This window comes from Lithobates pipiens, unplaced genomic scaffold (genome assembly GCF_037356315.1).
Source record: "Lithobates pipiens isolate NorthernLeopardFrog02 unplaced genomic scaffold, aLitPip1_a1.2 Scaffold_17, whole genome shotgun sequence".
In the NCBI taxonomy this organism is placed as follows: Eukaryota; Metazoa; Chordata; class Amphibia; order Anura; family Ranidae; genus Lithobates; species Lithobates pipiens.
In genome coordinates, this window is record NW_027507755.1 from 15,104,799 (window position 1) to 15,123,369 (window position 18,571).

General features: G+C 45.3%; 1 protein-coding gene across 3 annotated transcripts in view; it reads left to right on the forward strand.

Moving 5' to 3' along the window:
* Nucleotides 1-18,571, forward strand: part of NOX4 (NADPH oxidase 4) — a 429,580-nt gene that overhangs the window by 1,928 nt on the left and 409,081 nt on the right. For all 3 annotated transcript variants that reach the window (XM_077485005.1, XM_077485007.1, XM_077485008.1), the window contains one exon: nucleotides 12,311-12,406. In XM_077485005.1, the coding sequence (XP_077341131.1) occupies nucleotides 12,311-12,406 (96 nt within the window). Of the gene's footprint in view, nucleotides 1-12,310; nucleotides 12,407-18,571 lie in introns of those variants that run through there.

Below are 18,571 nucleotides of genomic sequence, written 5' to 3' on the forward strand. Positions count from 1 at the left end.
TAAAAAATATTGAATTTTTTTCAAAATTGTCGCTCTATTTTTGTTTATAGCGCAAAAAATAAAAACCGCAGAGGTGATCAAATACCAACAAACGAAAGCTCTATTTGTGGGAAAAAAAGAGATGCCAGTTTTGTTTGAGAGCCATGTCGCACGACCGCACAATTGTCAGTTAAAGCGACGCAGTGCTGAATCGCAAAAAGGCGCCTGGTCCTTTAGCTGCAAAATGGTCCAGTGCTTAAGTGGTTGAAGTGGTTGTAAACCCTCCTTATAAAAAAAAAAAAAAAACACCCTGCAAGATAAAGGCATAATGAATTACTTACCCGAGAACGAAGCCCCTGCAGCCGTCCCTGTCTCCCCCTCCGGCTGGCAACATCCATTTCCGAGGTTACTTCTGGGTATCGCGGCTCCGGTGCTGTGATTGGCCGGAGCCACGATGACGTTACTCCCGTGCATGTGCAGGAGCCCCCGGGAACGGCGCAGTACAACTGAAGCAACAGCACGTACATGCCATTGCTTCAGTTGGCTTAAGTGCGCATGTGCCGCATGACGTCGGCACATGCAAATACAGGGATATCTCCTAAACCGCGCAGGTTTAGGAGATATCCAGTGCAGCTACAGGCAAGCCTAATTATAGGCTTGCCTGTAGTTTAAAGTGGTTTTAAAGAGTTTACAACCACTTTAACTTTATCCAATTTAAAAAAATCATACTTTTATTCTAAACATGTGTGCCTATAAAGTCCATTCTGGTAACTTCTAGTCTTTTTCAAACAATACCAGGATGGTGGCATACCTTTTTATAAGTGTATCCACAGTGTCACCCTGTGAAGATACACAGTAAATTCCAATTTTTCTTACAAGCTTGGACTGATGTAACTATACATGTTCCATAGCTGTAAGCCCTTGAACACACGGTCGGACATTCTGACAACCAAATCTGTTGGATTTTGTCTGACGGATTTTGTCCGAAACTGTTGCATACACACGGTTGGACAAAGTTGTCGGAAAATCCGATTGTACATAACGTGATGACGTTATTTCGTTACGACGGGACTACGTTCAGGCTAGCAGCCAATAGCTTTGGTCTAGGAATTTGATCTGAGCATGCGTGGCACTTTGTCCGTCGGAGTAGGCTACACATGATCGGAGTATGTCCGATCAGAGCATTTTGTCTGAATATTTTACGGAAAACTTGGAAAAAAAAAGTTGGAAAACTTCATCTGTCGGATACTCCGACGGAAATAGCCTGATGGAGACCACACACAGTCAGATTATCCGACAAAACGGTCCGATAGTAGTGATGGACGAACTTCCGACGGGACGTTTCGCGAACGCGAAATGCGAACGGACCCAAACGTTCGCGAAACCGAACGTTCGCCGCGGGCCCCATTGACTTCAATGGGAGGCGAACTTTGCAAACCTTCATGTCGAATTTGCGGCCACGTGGTAATTATTAGGGGGTAAAACGTAGTCCCACCATCTGGACAATGACATAATACATGTATGAGGTGAATTTGGGATCGATAACTACAAGCATTTTTATTTTATTTGGGAAATTGTTCTAACAATTCAGGACTATGGAGCTAATGAAGGCAATGGAGGAGAGGGAAGGTCAGGGACCAGGGTAGGCAAAGAAGAGGGTGCAGGAGATGATCACCAGCAGCGTGACATACCGGAATGACACATGCACCGTGATAGAGGCATCTGACAGCAGCACCGTAATACAGAGCACTGACAGCAGCACCGTGACATACAGCGCTGACAGCAGCACCGTGACATACAGCGCTGACAGCAGCACCGTGACATACAGCGCTGACAGCAGCACCGTGACATACAGCGCTGACAGCAGCACCGTGACATACAGCGCTGACAGCAGCACCGTGACATACAGCGCTGACAGCAGCACCGTGACATACAGCGCTGACAGCAGCACCGTGACATACAGCGCTGACAGCAGCACCGTGACATACAGCGCTGACAGCAGCACCGTGACATACAGCGCTGACAGCAGCACCGTGACATACAGCGCTGACAGCAGCACCGTAAGCAGCCCCAGGAGGAAGTCAGCACAGCACAGGGATGGTGTGATCCCCTCATAATAAGAACCCCCAGGAGGAAGTCAGCACAGCACAGGGATAGTGTGATCCCTTCATAATAAGAACCCCCAGGAGGAAGTCAGCACAGCACAGGGATATCATAAGCAGCCCCAGTAGAAATATGACACCGCTCAACCTCTTCAAAGAGGAGGGTAGGGGCATATAGTACGGTGTGCTTTTTTGGGTCAAGGAAGTGAGCCAAATGAATTAAGAAGGTCTGTGTGCTTGATTAAAAAAATAGTTTATAGACATATACATGGTCTACTGGTCACATGTGTTGAATTCCTCCGAGATCCATGCCTCATTCATTTTTAGAAATGTGAGGTAGTTAACACTGTGGTGAGCTAGGCGAGTACGCTTATCGGTCACAATCCCCCCTGCTGCGCTGAACGTCCTTTCGGACAGGACACTGGATGAGGGGCAAGCCAACAGTTCGATTGCAAATTGGGCAAGCTCTGGCCAGAGGTCAAGCCTGCCCACCCAGTAGTCTAGGGGTTCATCACTCCTCAGAGCGTCCACATCGGCCGTTAACCCAATGTAGTCGGACACCTGACGGTCTAGGCGTTCCCTGATGCTGGATCCGGATGACACCTGTCGATGGGTCGGCTGAAAGAATGACCTCATATCCGAAGTCACCAACACATCTTCAAACCGGCCTCTTCTTGCAGGCGCTGTTGGATTGGTACCCGCAAATCCTTCTCTGGGAGTGGGAATTGCTCCTCTGCCAGCGCACGCAAAAGCAGAATGCAGCATTTCTCGAAGCAAGGCCTGGAAGTGCTGCATTCTGACAGCCCTCTGCGACGGCGGTAACATTTCCGCCATTTTGTGTTTGTACCGGGGGTCTAAGTACGTTGCCACCCAGTACTGGTCCTTGACCCTCATGCTTTTTATACGGGGGTCCCTATTAAAACACTGGAGCATGAAGGCCCCCATTTGCACTAAAGTGGAAGCGGTGTGGTGGCCTGGCTCCTGCTCATCATCCAGGATAATGTCGTCCTCTTCATTCTCCTCTCCCCATCCTCGCACAACAGGGATCCCAGAAAGGTTTAAAGCATGCTCTTCTTGCTCCTGCTCATCCGCCCCGGCACCATCCTCCTCTGACTCCTCATCAGACTCCTGTTGTTGACTTGTCTCAGATAGAGTAGCCCCCCCTGGGAATTCATCCAGCATTGCGACTTCCTCATCTTCCCGCTCCTGCTCCTCCACAGCCTGATCAATGACACGACGCAATGCACGCTCCAGAAAGAAGGCATAAGGTACCATGTCACTGATGGCGCCATGGCTGCGACTGACCAGTTTGGTGATCTCCTCAAATGGCCGCAGAAGTCTGCATGTGTCGCGCATGAGCAGCCACTGGCGCGGTGAAAAAAAACCCAGCTCCCCAGAACCGTTTCTTTCGCAGAGTTCATACAGGTAGACGTTAACTGCACGTTTCTGCTGGAGCAGCCTATCAAGCATATAGAAGGTTGAGTTCCATCGCGTCGGGCAATCGCAAATAAGACGTCTGACCGGCAGATGGTGTCGCCGCTGAATGTCAGCAAGGCGAGCCATGGCCGTGTAAGATCTTCTGAAATGGGCCGAGATTTTCCTTGCCTGCCGCAAGATGTCCTGGACCCCAGGGTATTTGACAAGGAATCGCTGCACGACCAAGTTTAAGACGTGTGCCATGCACGGCACGTGCGTGATTTTGCCCTGTTTCAATGCGCTAAGCAGATTGGCACCGTTGTCACACACCACTTTACCAACTGTCAAATTGAGCGGTGTTAGCCACTCATCTGCCTGTGAACGCAAAGCTGAAAGGAGTGCCGGGCCAGTGTGGCTCTTTGCTTCCAGGCACAACAGACGCAGCACGGCATGGCAACGTCTCACCTGGCATGTGGAATAGGTTCTGGGGAGCTTGGGCGGTGCAGTGGAAGAGACGCTAGCAGCGGAAAAGGAGGAGGCAGCTGAGGAGGAGAGGGAGGAGGATGGAGTAGGAGGAGGAGAAGAAGAGTCAGGCCTGCATGCAATCCGTGGCGGTAAAACCAAATCTACACGGGTGCCACGGGTTACATGCTTGACGGCCGTCAGAAGGTTCACCCAGTGGGCAGTAAAACTGATATACCTTCCCTGCCCGTGTTTGCTAGACCACGTGTCTGTGGTCAGATGTATCTTGGCACCGACACTGTGTGCCAGAGATACATTCACTTGCCGCTGAACATGGCCATATAGCTCTGGGATGCCCTTCTCTGAGAAATACTTCCTTCCTGGGACCTTCCATTGTGGTGTTCCAATGGCCACAAATTTGCGAAAGGCCTCCGAGTCCACCAGTTTATATGGCAGTAGTTGGCGGGCTATGAGTTCTGACAAGCCAGCCGCCAACCGTTGGGCAAGAGGGTTATCCGGCGTCATCATTTTTTTACGCTCAAACATTAGGCCCACGGAAGCCTGCCTTTTTGCAGAAAAATGTGAGCTTGGCGTGATGGAAGGTGGAGTGGAGGACAATTGTGAGGAGAGAGGAGAAGGAGAAGTAGAAGACGAGGCTGGACGGTGAGAGCCTGCAGTGTGGCTTTGTGTGTTCCGTTGCTCCCACTGGGCTCGGTGATGGCTGCTCATGTGCCTTCTTAAGGCGGTCGTCCCTAGGTGAGTATTGGGCTTACCGCGACTAACGCGTTGACTGCAAAGATTGCAGATGGCAACGCTATTGTCAGCAGCGGACACGTTAAAAAAAGCCCACACTGCGGAGCCATGTGCCGGTGTCCTGGGAGCGCCAGATGTGACCGTACATGGTCGATGACTCGCTCCTGATACATTTGCAGTCTGCTTTGTCCCTGCTGTGCAATGTAAGTCATTGCTGCTTCTCCTCCCTATCTGCTGGTCCATATCTCCCTCTGAACTCCCCTCCTCTTCCTCTCTTGTGGGCACCCACGTGACATCACTAGACACGTCATCATCAACGTCACCTTCCCCACCGCTATAAGTAGAGATCTCGGAGTAGGCAGCAACACCGGGGACCAACCTCCTCCTTGGGCTGATCTGGGTACTGGCGTCAGACTGCTGAGTAGCGCTTGTTGCTACCTCCTCTTCCTGATCCAATACCAAGAGTGGCTGCGCATCAGAAATGTCCTCTTGATATGGATCGGAAAATAATTCCAGTGACTCAAGCGGAAGGTATGTGGTGGTGGTGGTGGTGGTCGTGTTGTTGGTGGTAGTGTCTTTGGGGGTGCACATAGCAGAGAGTGAAGAAGAGGGTGCAGATCGAGAGGATGAGGAGGGTGCAGAAGAGTAAGGCTGAGCGAGCCACTCAACCAAGTCTGGTGCATCCTTTAAAGTAATTGAACGCACCTTCTGCAACTTCCCACTTTGGCTCAAGCCTGTTGCTCCTGCCCTACCCCTACCACCCCTGCGGAAGGGCCTGCCTCTTCCTCTGCCTGTCATTTTTTTAAATGACCCTGTGACAAAACTCTTAGTCCCTATACCGATGAAGGACTGCTGCAGTATAGGGCAGCGGTCAGCAGTGGTGCACGTCAACCCTATCTATTGTGGACCGATAGCGGTCCTTACAGAACAGCAGACTGTACCGCACTCAAGCCTATGTACCGTAGCACCCTATACCAAGTTACCAGTCCTTATAAGAACTTTTGTGGAACAAGCAGGTTGTGTGTTAGTGATTAGCAGACTGTACGTCAGTCCCTATACCGCTGAAGGACTGCTGCAGTATAGGTGAGCGGTCAGCAGTGGTGCACGTCAACCCTATCTATTGTGGACCTATAGCGGTCCTTACAGAACAGCAGACTGTACCGCACTCAAGCCTATGTACCGTAGCACCCTATACCAAGTTACCAGTCCTTATAAGAACTTTTGTGGACCAAGCAGGTTGTGTATTAGTGTTTAGCAGACTGTACGTCAGTCCCTATACCGCTGAAGGACTGCTGCAGTATAGGGCAGCGGTCAGCAGTGGTGCACGTCAACCCTATCTATTGTGGACCGATAGCGGTCCTTACAGAACAGCAGACTGTACCGCACTCAAGCCTATGTACCGTAGCACCCTATACCAAGTTACCAGTCCTTATAAGAACTTTTGTGGAACAAGCAGGTTGTGTGTTAGTGATTAGCAGACTGTACGTCAGTCCCTATACCGCTGAAGGACTGCTGCAGTATAGGGCAGCGGTCAGCAGTGGTGCACGTCAACCCTATCTATTGTGGACCGATAGCGGTCCTTACAGAACAGCAGACTGTACCGCACTCAAGCCTATGTACCGTAGCACCCTATACCAAGTTACCAGTCCTTATAAGAACTTTTGTGGACCAAGCAGGTTGTGTATTAGTGTTTAGCAGACTGTACGTCAGTCCCTATACCGCTGAAGGACTGCTGCAGTATAGGGCAGCGGTCAGCAGTGGTGCACGTCAACCCTATCTATTGTGGACCGATAGCGGTCCTTACAGAACAGCAGACTGTACCGCACTCAAGCCTATGTACCGTAGCACCCTATACCAAGTTACCAGTCCTTATAAGAACTTTTGTGGAACAAGCAGGTTGTGTGTTAGTGATTAGCAGACTGTACGTCAGTCCCTATACCGCTGAAGGACTGCTGCAGTATAGGGCAGCGGTCAGCAGTGGTGCACGTCAACCCTATCTATTGTGGACCGATAGCGGTCCTTACAGAACAGCAGACTGTACCGCACTCAAGCCTATGTACCGTAGCACCCTATACCAAGTTACCAGTCCTTATAAGAACTTTTGTGGAACAAGTGAGTTGTGAATGTTTAGCAGACTGCAGCAGAAGGGCAGCAGTCAAGTATAATATCCTTTCTATATTTGGAAGAAAGAATATTATACATGTACAAGCCTATTACTGTACCACTGATACCAGTCCTGAAAAGAACCTTTGTGGAACTAATAATAACAGCAAGTCTTTAAAATTACCCTCACTGCCTGACAACACTGCTTCCTTCCTGTCCCTATACAAATTGGCAAAAAAAGAGAACGATTAGTGGTTACTGGAACAGCTCTTTTGTGGACCTTGATAGTAACAGCTAATGATGATGATGATGATGATGATGATGAAAGACTAATCTGGCTGTCCCTGTAGCATACACCGTCCTTTCCCTTTCTCTAAACTAACAAAAGACACTCAGGCTGCTGCAAGAATCAGCAGCACAGCAAACCTATCAACACCTAACACCTATACCAGTCCTGAAAAGAACTTTTGTGTACCAAATAGCTAGTGGTTTATCTCTCCCTACTCCACACAGGAACCTGTCCCTATCGTAACAGAAGAAAGAATGTAAAATGGCCACCGGATCGGGTGTATTTATAGGTTAGGGGGAATGTACAAGTGTCCATGTGCTGTCATGTCTCAATTGGCTGTCCTGTATCACATGATAAACGTGTCACCAAAGGTTAAAGTTCTTGTATACATTAAACACGTAAGTCCGCCGCGGCGAACGACGGAAAAAGGCGTTCGAACGTGCGGACCGCGAATGTCGGAAATTCGCCGCGAAACGACCGCCGGGCGAAACGTTCGTCCATCACTATCCGATAGGACACATTCTGTCAGAATCTCCGACCGTGTGTACAAGGGCTTAGATCCCAGTGGAAATTGCAAATCAATGTAGCAGGCACGGCTACACACACGTGCTGAGTGACTGCTCTGCTACTTAGTTTGATTGGCACGGACCTATGTAACTTTGTAATAAAAAAGTCAGAAACACGGAAAGCTCATGCTCTTCTGCTGCCCATGCTGCCAATCTCTGCAAAAATGAAAAGGAACCACTGGTTAAATATCCTGCAAAATTTGACACTTCTACAGGGATCCACCAGTTATGGCACATGCATTACATTGGTCCAAACCACACCAAGGCAGCTATTTAAAGGAATCCACAAACAGGGAATACTCAAGCTCTTCTGATACCCATGCTGCCAATCTAAGTAAAGAGGAACCTCTTGCTAAAGATCCCACAGAGTGTAACACTTCCACAGGGATCGGTCATGTATGACGCATACAGTACATATTTACATTGTTCCAAGCTGGACCAATGAAATTACTGTATGTAAAAAAAAAAGTCATAAACACGGAATACTCATACTCTTCTGCTGCACATGTTGCTTATCTCTGCAAAAGTGAAGATGGTCTAGGAAGCCCCTGCCTGTCTCCCCCTCCGGCTGGCAACATCTATCCCCGAGGTATCCCTCTTGCTAAAGATCCAACAGAATGTAACACTTCCATTGGGATCCATCAGAAATGGCACATACATATTGACATTGGTCCAAGCTTGACCAATGAAATTATATAAAAAAACAAAAAACAAAGTCATAAACAAGGAATATGCATATTCCTTTGCTGCACGTGGCACCGATCTCTGCAAAAGAGAAGAGGAACCACTGGCTAAATATCCTGAAAAAATTGACACTTCTACAGGGATCCACAAGTTATGGCACATGCATAGTTATATTGGTCCAAACAGCACCAGTGCAACTATTTAAAGAAATCCATAAACCAAGAATACTCAAGCTCTTCTGATGCCCATGCCACCAATCTCTACAAAAGTGAAGAGGAACCTCTTTCTAAAGATTCCACAGAATGTAACACTTTCGCGGGGATCAGTCAAGTATGGCACATACATATTTATATTGGTCCAAGCTAGACCAATGAAATTATGTAAAAAAAGTCTTAAACACGGAATACTCATACTCTTCTGCTGCACATACTGCCGATCTCTGCAAAAGTGAAGAGGGACCACTGGTTAAAGAGCCTACAACATGTGACACTTCTACAGGGATTGACCACTTATGGCACATACACATTAACATTGGACCAAGCTGGACTAATGAAACTATGTAAAAAAAAGTCATAAATTCTTCTGCAGCGCATGCTGCCGATCCCAGCGAGAGTGAAGAGGAACCACTGGCTAGAGATCCCGCAAAATGTGACACTTCCACAGAGATCGACTAGGTATAACATACAGTATGCATGGTTACATTGGTCCAACCTGGACCAATGTAACTACCGGTATGTAAAAAAAAAAAAAAAAAACATAAACATGGAATACTTAATGTAGAACTATAGGCAAATTATTTTTTCATTTTGAATAGAGTAAGGGAGGGTTATAAACTCCGTCAGATTTATTTTTTTGTTTCACATGTGTTCTATTGCAGAGATTTCCCTTCACTTCCTGTCCCATAGCCAAACAGGGAGTGACAGGAAATCTCTGCAAATTAAGGGAATTCCTTGGGTACCCCCAGGTCACCAGAACCCATTGAACTATTTCCCCTCTATTACTTTTCTGGGCACAACCCAAAATGTGGGATTTTATTTTACTTTCACTTTCAATGATAATGGTAAACAGGACAAATAGAGAGGGTGAATCTCCCTAATGGAGGCACAGACAGAAATAAAAACTTGACAGGGGTTCTAATCCCTCCCCACTCTATCCAAAATGAAATAAAAAGTGTTGCCTTTAGTTATACTTTAAAGTGGTTGTAAACCCTTACAAACCACTTTGACCTACAGGTAAGCCTATATTAATGCCACGTACACACGAGCGGACTGTATGGCGTACTTAGTCCGTCATACAATCCGACGGACAGTCCGTCATACTTTCGACTGAACGGACTTGACCACACACGGATGCACAAACAGTCCGTCGAAAGCTTGCGCAATGACGTGTACAGCACGTACGACGGGACTAGAAATAGGAAGTCCAATACACAGCAAAGCACCCTTCCGCCGTGTAAATCCTTTCTGGGCATGCGCCATTCTTAGTCCGTCGAACTAGCCTACTGACGAGCGGATTGTCCGCTGAAACCAAAGTACGACGGACAGAATTTCGAAAAATCCGAAATACTTAGTACGCCAGACTGCACGCTGAAAAAGTCTGCTGAAAAAACCTACACAGTTTAGGAGATATTTACTAAAAGACAGTGACGGCTGTCTACGGTGCATGCACCATAGACATCGGCATGCAGGCGCACTATCACCGTTAGCAGCATGCCGCTGCTAACGGCGATATGTCGTTAGTGGCGGCTCCTGTGCGCATGTGCGGGAGTGACGTCATCGCTCTGGCACTGTGAGTGGCCGGAGCAGCGATACCCGGAAGAAGATGGATGCTCCGGACTACAGGGGACAACGGTGACATCGCTGGCTCCTGTGTCAGGTAAGTGACACATAATGGGCTACTATGCAATGCACAGTAGCCCATTATGCTTTACCTTTGCAGGGAGACAAAGAGGAAGTAAACCCATCAGGGTTTACTTCCTCTTTAAACTCTTCTGCTGCATGTGCTGCTGATCTCTGCAAAAGAAAAGAGAAGCCATTGGCTAAAGTTCCATGGAATTTGACACTTCCACAGGGATCGGTCAGGTTTGGTACATACCATATCAGATATTGATCCAAGGTGGACCAATGCAATTAACAACAAAAAAAAAAGTCATAAACATAGAATATTCAAACTCTTCTGGTGCATGTGCTGCCGATCTTTGCAAAAGTGAAGAGGGACCACTGACCAGTTATGGCACATTCATAGTTATATTGGACCAAGCTGGACCAATGTAACTGTAAAGAAATCCATACACAGGGAGTACTTAGAATCTTCGGCTGTCCATGCTGCCAATCTCTGCAAAAGTGAAGAGGAACTGCTGGCTAAAGTTACTGTAGAATTTGATATTTCCACAGGGATCGGCCAGGTATGACATGTGCATAATAGCATTAGACCAAGCTGGACCAATGTAATTATGTAAAAAATCCATACACAGGGAATACTAATACTCTTCTACTGCCCATGCTGCCAATCTCTGCAAAAGTGAAGATGAACCACTTGCTAAAGAAAGATCCTACAGAATTTCACATTTCCACAGGGATTGGTCATCCACGGCACATACATAATTACATTGGACCAAGCTGGACCAATGAAACTATATAAAAAAAGCCATAAACAGGGAATACTCATACTCTTCTGTTGACCATGCCTGCGATTTCTGCAGAATTGAAGAAGAAAGAGCTTGCTAAAGATCCTGCAGAATTTGACACTACTACAGGGATAGGCCAGTTATGGCACATACATAATTACATTGGACCAAGCTGGACCAATGAAACTATATAAAAAAAGGCATAATTACCCTGGACCAATGTAAATATGTAAAAAAATCCATACACAGGGAATACTCATACTCTTCTACTGCCCATGCTGCCAATCTCTGCAAAAGCAAAGAGGAACCACTTGCTAAAGATCCTACAGAATTTCACATTTCCACTGGGATTGGTTATCCATGGCACGTACATAATTACACTGGACCAAGCTGGACCAATGAAACTATGTAAAAAAAGGCATAAGCGGGGAATACTCACACATTTCTGTTGCCCATGCCTCTGATCTCTGCAGAATTGAAGAGGAACCACTGGCTAAAGATCCTGCAGAATTTGATACTACTACAGGGATCGACCAGTGATGACACATTCATAGTTATATTGGTCCAAGCTAGACCAACGTAACTATGCAAAAAAATCCATACATAGGGAGTACTCAAACTCTTCTGCTGTCCATGCTGCCAATCTCTGCAGAAGTGAAGAGGAACCGCTGGCTAAAGATACTGTAGAATTTGATATTTTCACAGGGATCGACCAGATATGACATATGCATAATTACATTAGACCAAGCTGGACCAATGTAATTATTTAAAAAAAAAAAATCCATACACAGGGAATACTCATACTCTTCTACTGCCATTGCTGCCAATCTCTGCACAAAAAAAAAAGAAAAGAAGAACCACTTGCTAAAGATCCTACAGAATTTTACATTTCCACAGGGATCGGGCATGTATGGCATATACATATTTACATTGGACTGAGCTGGACCAATGAAACTAAGTAAAAAAAAGCTATAAATGGGGAATACTCATACACTTCTGTTGCCCATGCCTCTGATCTCTACAGAATTGAAGAGGAACTGCTGGCTAAAGATCCTGCAGAATTTGACCCTTCTGGGAATGTTGATTTCCTGGTCCTCTGCTAAGCACTATGGTTCCTGCAATTGGCCTCCACATCAATACAGGACAAAGAGGGTTTTAACCATTCAATGCAAAAAAGCACACCAAAAAGTTCTGGCTTTATGTATACTTTGAGAAAAATGTTCTATACATATGTTTTATATGCGTATTTAGCTATTTGAATAGAGAGTCCAAATAGTTTTTTAACAAAGTTCCTTTTCTTACGTCTATTTTTTTTTTTTAAATTTAACAGTTTTCCTGGCTTTCTCTCAACGCCTGGCTGTTTTGGAAAACATTCACGCTGTACTACAGTAGCCCGCAGTACTATTACTTGCACCAGATGCTGGGGGTAAGCAGCCACAGATTAATTTTTCTTTTTTGGGGAAGACTTGTGACATGTATTTGGACTCGCTTAATGCTTACTCTGATAGACTTGTGCTATGATCCTGCTGCAGTGGAAAAGCTGACAGGCTTAGAACAAAAGCTGTCGTTTGCTTAGCTGTGGCAGCCTCTGGCAGGCTATGAATGAAGTGACAGATTGCCCTGCCTCCTTACTGGAGCTGTTCTGCAGTCAGCCTGTGGAATGAGGAAGCCCTGGGGTTTCAATTAGTCTCTGGGCAGGTAGGACAGATGTATAGTCCTCTTAGGGCCAACTTAAAAAGGCAAACGTGTTTACACTTCATCTCCGCACACTCTGTGCCCAATCATTCTAAAAAAAAAACAAAAAAACGGGGTTTTGCAAAAAGAGAAGCCAGTCATTTAACCCCAAAAATGTTTAATAAAAGAGGCATATCGAGCGTCTTTGACAACCTATGGTGGACCATTTTTGACACCTTAACCTTTGAAAAGACAAACTGATTTTCAGCAATAATCATTGGGGCCTCATACACACATCCAGATCTGAACGCAGCTGCATTGTTTTCAATGGAAACATTGACACAGGAGCGTAAACATGCACTGTGCTTAGTAGACTTGTGCACAATGGAAAATTTTGTTTAGTTTTGGTTCGTTGTCATTCGTAAAATACATAATTTCATTCTGTTACATAGTTAGTAGGGTTGAATAAAGACACCAGTCCATCCAGTTCAACCTGAGTGAGTGTCTGCAATTGTCCCTATCCCTGTACATAGCACACTCACATTGGTCCCTACCCTCAAGGAGCCCACAATCCAAGGTCCCCATTCATATACTAGGGCCAATTTGGGACAGAAGCCAATTAACCTACCTGCATGTCTTTGGAGTGTGGGAGGAAACTGGAGTACCCAGAGGAAACCCACGCAGGCACAGGGAGAACATGCAAACTCCAAGCAGGTAGTGTCGTGGTTGGGATTCAAACCAGCAACCCTTTTTACTGCTAGGTGAGAGTGCTAACCACTCACACCACTGTGCCGCCCTTCGTTAATATGTTTTCAGATAATTCGTTATTTCTGTAAAGTGTCGATATTCGTTATACTGAATCTCGAATCATGTCGAATTCATTCGTTATATGCGCTATAATTGCGTTCATATTTGTTGAAATTCGATATTTATGTATGTATATACATATTCGTGATGATTCACAGTTTGGAAAGTCGTTTTTAACACACAATGACAAATATCTCTTCTCCTCTGCTCAAATATAATACAGCACTCTTCTCACTCAGTTCTCAGGAATGCACTTTGCCAGTAATCCAACCTCCAGCACAAAATTAATCAGCTGATTGGACTGTAAAGCCGCGTACACACGGGCGGACTGTCTGGCCAACTTAGTCCGCCGAAACACATTTCAGCGGACAGTCCCCTCGTGTGGGCTTCAGCTGACTTTTTCAGCATGTAGTCTGGCGGACTAAGTATTTCGGAAATTCCGTAATATTGTCCGTCAGACTTTGGTTTCAGCGGACAGTCCGCTCGTGAGTAGGCTAGTTGGACGGACTAAGTATGGCGCATGCTCAGAAAGGATTTACACGCCGAAAGGTTGCATTGCTGTGTATTGGACTTCCTATTTCTAGTCCCGTCGTACGTGCTGTACACGTCATCGTGCAAACTTTCGACGGACTGTTTGGCATCCGTGTGTGGTCAAGTCCGTTCATTCAAAAGTAGGACGGACTGTCCGTCGGATTATCTGACGGACTTAGTTGGCCAGACAGTCCGCCCGTGTGTACGCGGCTTAAGATTTACTTTGACCTTTTGTTTCATTAGATCTTTAACGAATTACCTAATCATGTCAAATTCATTCATTATATCCGCTATAATTTCTTTAGTATTAGTTGAAATTCGTTATTTTTTTATGCAGACATTTGGATGCATCCGAATGTCCGAAAGATGCAACATTCTGCCAAATTTAAATTTGTTACGAAACTAATAGCACAAGCCTAGTGCTTAGATCCGTAACATAAAAGCCAAATATCTGCATCTGAGAACATACGTATACATGTATGCCAGATAGAAGTATTGGGGGGAAAATACTGTTTTAAATAAGTATTTACTGATTATTACACAGTAACGTTTATGCTAGAACAAAAACATACGTAATACGTAATATAAAGATATTGGCCAGGAAAGAAGGTGAAAATTGTAGTGCCCAATTACATTGTTGGTCAGTTTAGAACCCCTTTACAGTGGTGATCAGTGTAGTGCCCTCTTACTTTGACATTCAATGTAGTGCTTCCTTACATTGGTAGTTAGTGGAGAAAGGACAAACTATTATTGATGGTCAGAGGAGAAGTGCTCCTTTATATTGGAGGTCAGTTGAAAAGTGCCTCTTTCCAATGGTGGTTAGTGGAGAACAGAGAAAATCCAAATCATAATTATTGGTCAGTGAAGAAGTACTGATTTACATTGGTGGTCAGTGTAGATGTGCCCCTTTATATTGGCAGTCAGTTGAAAAGTGCCCTCTTACTTATGCTGTAAATTTTAGCCCCTGTGTGGGCAGAATTTTGTGCTCACCCTTGTTACTTGTGTTAAATGATTACAAATGATTGAGCCAGAAAAAGTGCCCTCTTACGTTGGTCGTCAGTGAAGAAATGTCCCTTTACATTGGTAATCAGTGTACTGTACCATTACATCGGCGGTGAAGGGAAAAGCGCTTCCTTAAATTGGTGGTCAGTGGAAAAATGTTCTCTTATATTGATGGTAAATGTAAAAGTGCTCCCATACATCAGTCAGGGGAGGCAGGTGAGGCAGAGCCTGACCTGCCATGAATATAAAAACAAAAAAACAACAACAAAAAAAAAAAAAGATTGAACTTTGAGAGTTTTTAGCTCACCGACCTGGGGTCACAGAGACCCCAAATTTGGGTGTTAGGTAGCTGAAGTCCTACTCCACCAAATGGTTCTGGAGATACGAGGCTCCTTGCACAGCCTGTCAGAAGCTACATACAGAGTGGCCAGTTTAAATACAAGCTGGCACATGGTGTTTGAAGCAGACTGAGAGGATGAGCTCACAGCGACTTCTTGTCAGAGGCACTGAGCTCAATGGACAGCTTGGAGCCTTGGACCAATGGTAAAGTACCATTAGCCCCAGCTGTCCAATAAAAATACTGCAGTGGAGGCTTTCCTTTCACTGCAGTGTCATAGAATGGGACATGTGTCTAAAAGACTCCTTTCCAGTGCAGCCCTCTTAACTACAAGGAAAATACATGAGTTTCTCACACAGTTAAGAGGGAGGATCTGCTGCTGCTGCTGAAAAGGTATTTTTTTAATCAAGCTGAATAATATATTATTATGCTATATGTTATAAGATAATAATTTATTATTTATCTATTTACTGTGAAATTACTGGTTGGAAGTTATAACTTCAAACTTCAGTAATTTGTCCGTTAAGCCATCTGCTTGAGTACAATTTTTGAAAATATAGTAAATTACCTTAAAAACAATATATAATAATTCTTTGTATATTACTTTGGAAGGCCACCCTAAAAAAAAAATAAAAAAAGTACATTAACTTTCTTAAAAAAAAATCTAAAAAAAAAAAAATTTGAAAAGAAAAAATGTTTTACTCACCAGAAACCCTTTTACTAGGCAGTCTTCCTAATTTGCCTTTTCCTATTTCGCAGCACTGTTTCTCCTCCTCAGCGAGCGGCCCCGTTGTCTTCTGGGACATGTGTGTGTCCCAGGAAACAACTGGGCCATAAACGAAGCGCATACGCAGTAGGAAATGGGCAGTGAAGCCGCAAAGGCTCCACTGCCTGTTTCCCTTAGTGAGGATGGCAGTGCCGACAGCCGATCTGATGGACGGATCGCCCCCGGGGCGGCCGACATTGCGGGCTCGCTGGACAGGTAAGTGTCCTTATTAAAAGTCAGCAGTATTTGTAAAAAGAAAAAAAAAAAATGGCCGGAACACCCCTTTAAATACTTGCCACCTAGGCCAATTCTGACACATCTCTCCTACATGTAAAAATCATAATTTCTTTGCTAGAAAATTACTCAGAACCCCCAAATAATATATTGTAATGTTCGGGGGACCAGGTAGATCGCAGGACACAGGCTTTGCACACAAAAAAGGGTTTATTAAACTTAAATCGCTTTACAGCAGCCAAAAACAAAAGGAAAAAAGTTTGTAGTCTCACCGACTTGCAAAGTCCAGAACAGCAGTCTTTATCAGAAACAGAGCTTGATCTTGGTGGCAGGTAGCTTCCCCTGCCAGGAGCCTTCCAAACAGGACACTGCTGTCCACTTCAGCTGCTGCAACCCAAACAAACACCATCCACCATGTGTTCTCCACTCCTCCACACCCACCTACCACTTCCTGTCTTGTTTTTTAAAGGCACTCCCTTCACAGGTGGGTTAATCAATTTTATTCATTTAAAAAGACCACAACCCAAACAGAGGGGAAATATAGCGTCCTTCCAGGACCCAGCCACGGCGTCCTGTACATATCCCCCCCCTGTGCCCCAACGCCAAGGAGGTGGAGGCAACAGTGGAGCTCAAACAATGGACTCGGGAGAGGGCATCTGCATTTTGATGCAGTCTCCCGGGCCTATGCTCCACTACAAATTTAAATTCCTGGAGTGCCAGGAACCACCGGGTAACCCTGGCATTAGTCCCTTTTCCCTGTCTCAGCCATGTTAAAGGGGCATGGTCAGAAATCAACCTAAACTTCCTTCCCAAAAGGTAATATCTGAGGGATTCCAGAGCCCACTTAATGGCCAGACACTCTCGTTCAATTATGGCATAGTTTTTCTCCGCTGGGGTTAACTTCCTGCTGAGGAAGACTATCGGGTGTTCCTCGCCATGAATAACCTGTGACAACACCGCTCCCAATCCTACATCGGAAGCATCAGTCTGGACAATAAATTCTTTTGAAAAATTGGGTGCTACAAGGACAGGGTGTTGGCACAGCGCCGACTTGAGCTCCAAAAAAGCCTTCTCAGCGTCTGCATTCCACTCCACCATGACCGATTTCCGACCCTTAGTCAGATCGGTCAACGGAGCCGCCAACGTGGCAAAGTTGGGTACAAACCTCCTGTAGTATCCCACCATGCCCAGGAATGCACGTACCTGCTTTTTTGTGAGGGGGCGGGGCCAATTCTGTATAGCCTCTATCTTGTTGACCTGAGGTTTCACTACCCCTCTACCCACGATATAACCCAGGTATTTCACCTCCTCCATTCCCAAAGCACAAACGGGCTCTGGGCGCTAAACTAGATACTCTGCTGGAAGAGATCCGGACACTCGAATCAGTACATAAGAAATTGCAGTTGCAACAAACTGAAGAAAAATTATTGAGGTTACGGGAAGAATTGAACTTGTTATTGACGGATAAAGCAAAAGCAAAATTAACTCGGTGCAGACAAAAATATTATGAATATGGAAATAAACCCAGCAGAGTGCTGGCAAATGCGCTCAGAGAAACGAGAGCACGAAATTATATTGAGAGAATTAAAACCCAAGGAGATGTGTTAGTTAACTCATCACAGGCTATCGCGAAAGCATTTAGAGATTACTATACTACCCTATATCAAATTGAAGATCGACGGCCAAAGGTGGGGTTACCTTCTAGAGGGGAAAAGGCAAAAGAATATATAATGGCATCGGGTATGCCTAAGCTTCTCGAAGAAGAAGCAGAAAACATAGATGGACCAATTACAGTAGAGGAACTGTCAGAAGCCATTAAAGAAATGAAACCCGGAAAGGCCCCAGGCCCGGATGGGTATACATTACTTTATTATAAGATCTTTTTTGAAAAATTGGCACCAAAATTCATAGAGGCTTATAACTCAATACGAGAGGGGCAAAGGATGCGACCAGAAACACTAATGGCTCATATAACAGTGATTGCAAAAGAAGGGAAAGACCCAACTCAATGTGCCAGTTACCGCCCAATTTCCTTATTAAATGTAGACCTTAAGATTCTAACAAAAATACTAGCGAATAGACTCTTGCCATTTATTCCAGCATTAATACATCCAGATCAAGTAGGTTTTACCCCTGGCAGGGAGGGAAGAGAAAATACGCAGAGAGTTATTGATGCTCTATATATAGCACAACACTATCAAAAACCGCGAGTACTTATATCGGCAGATGCGGAAAAGGCA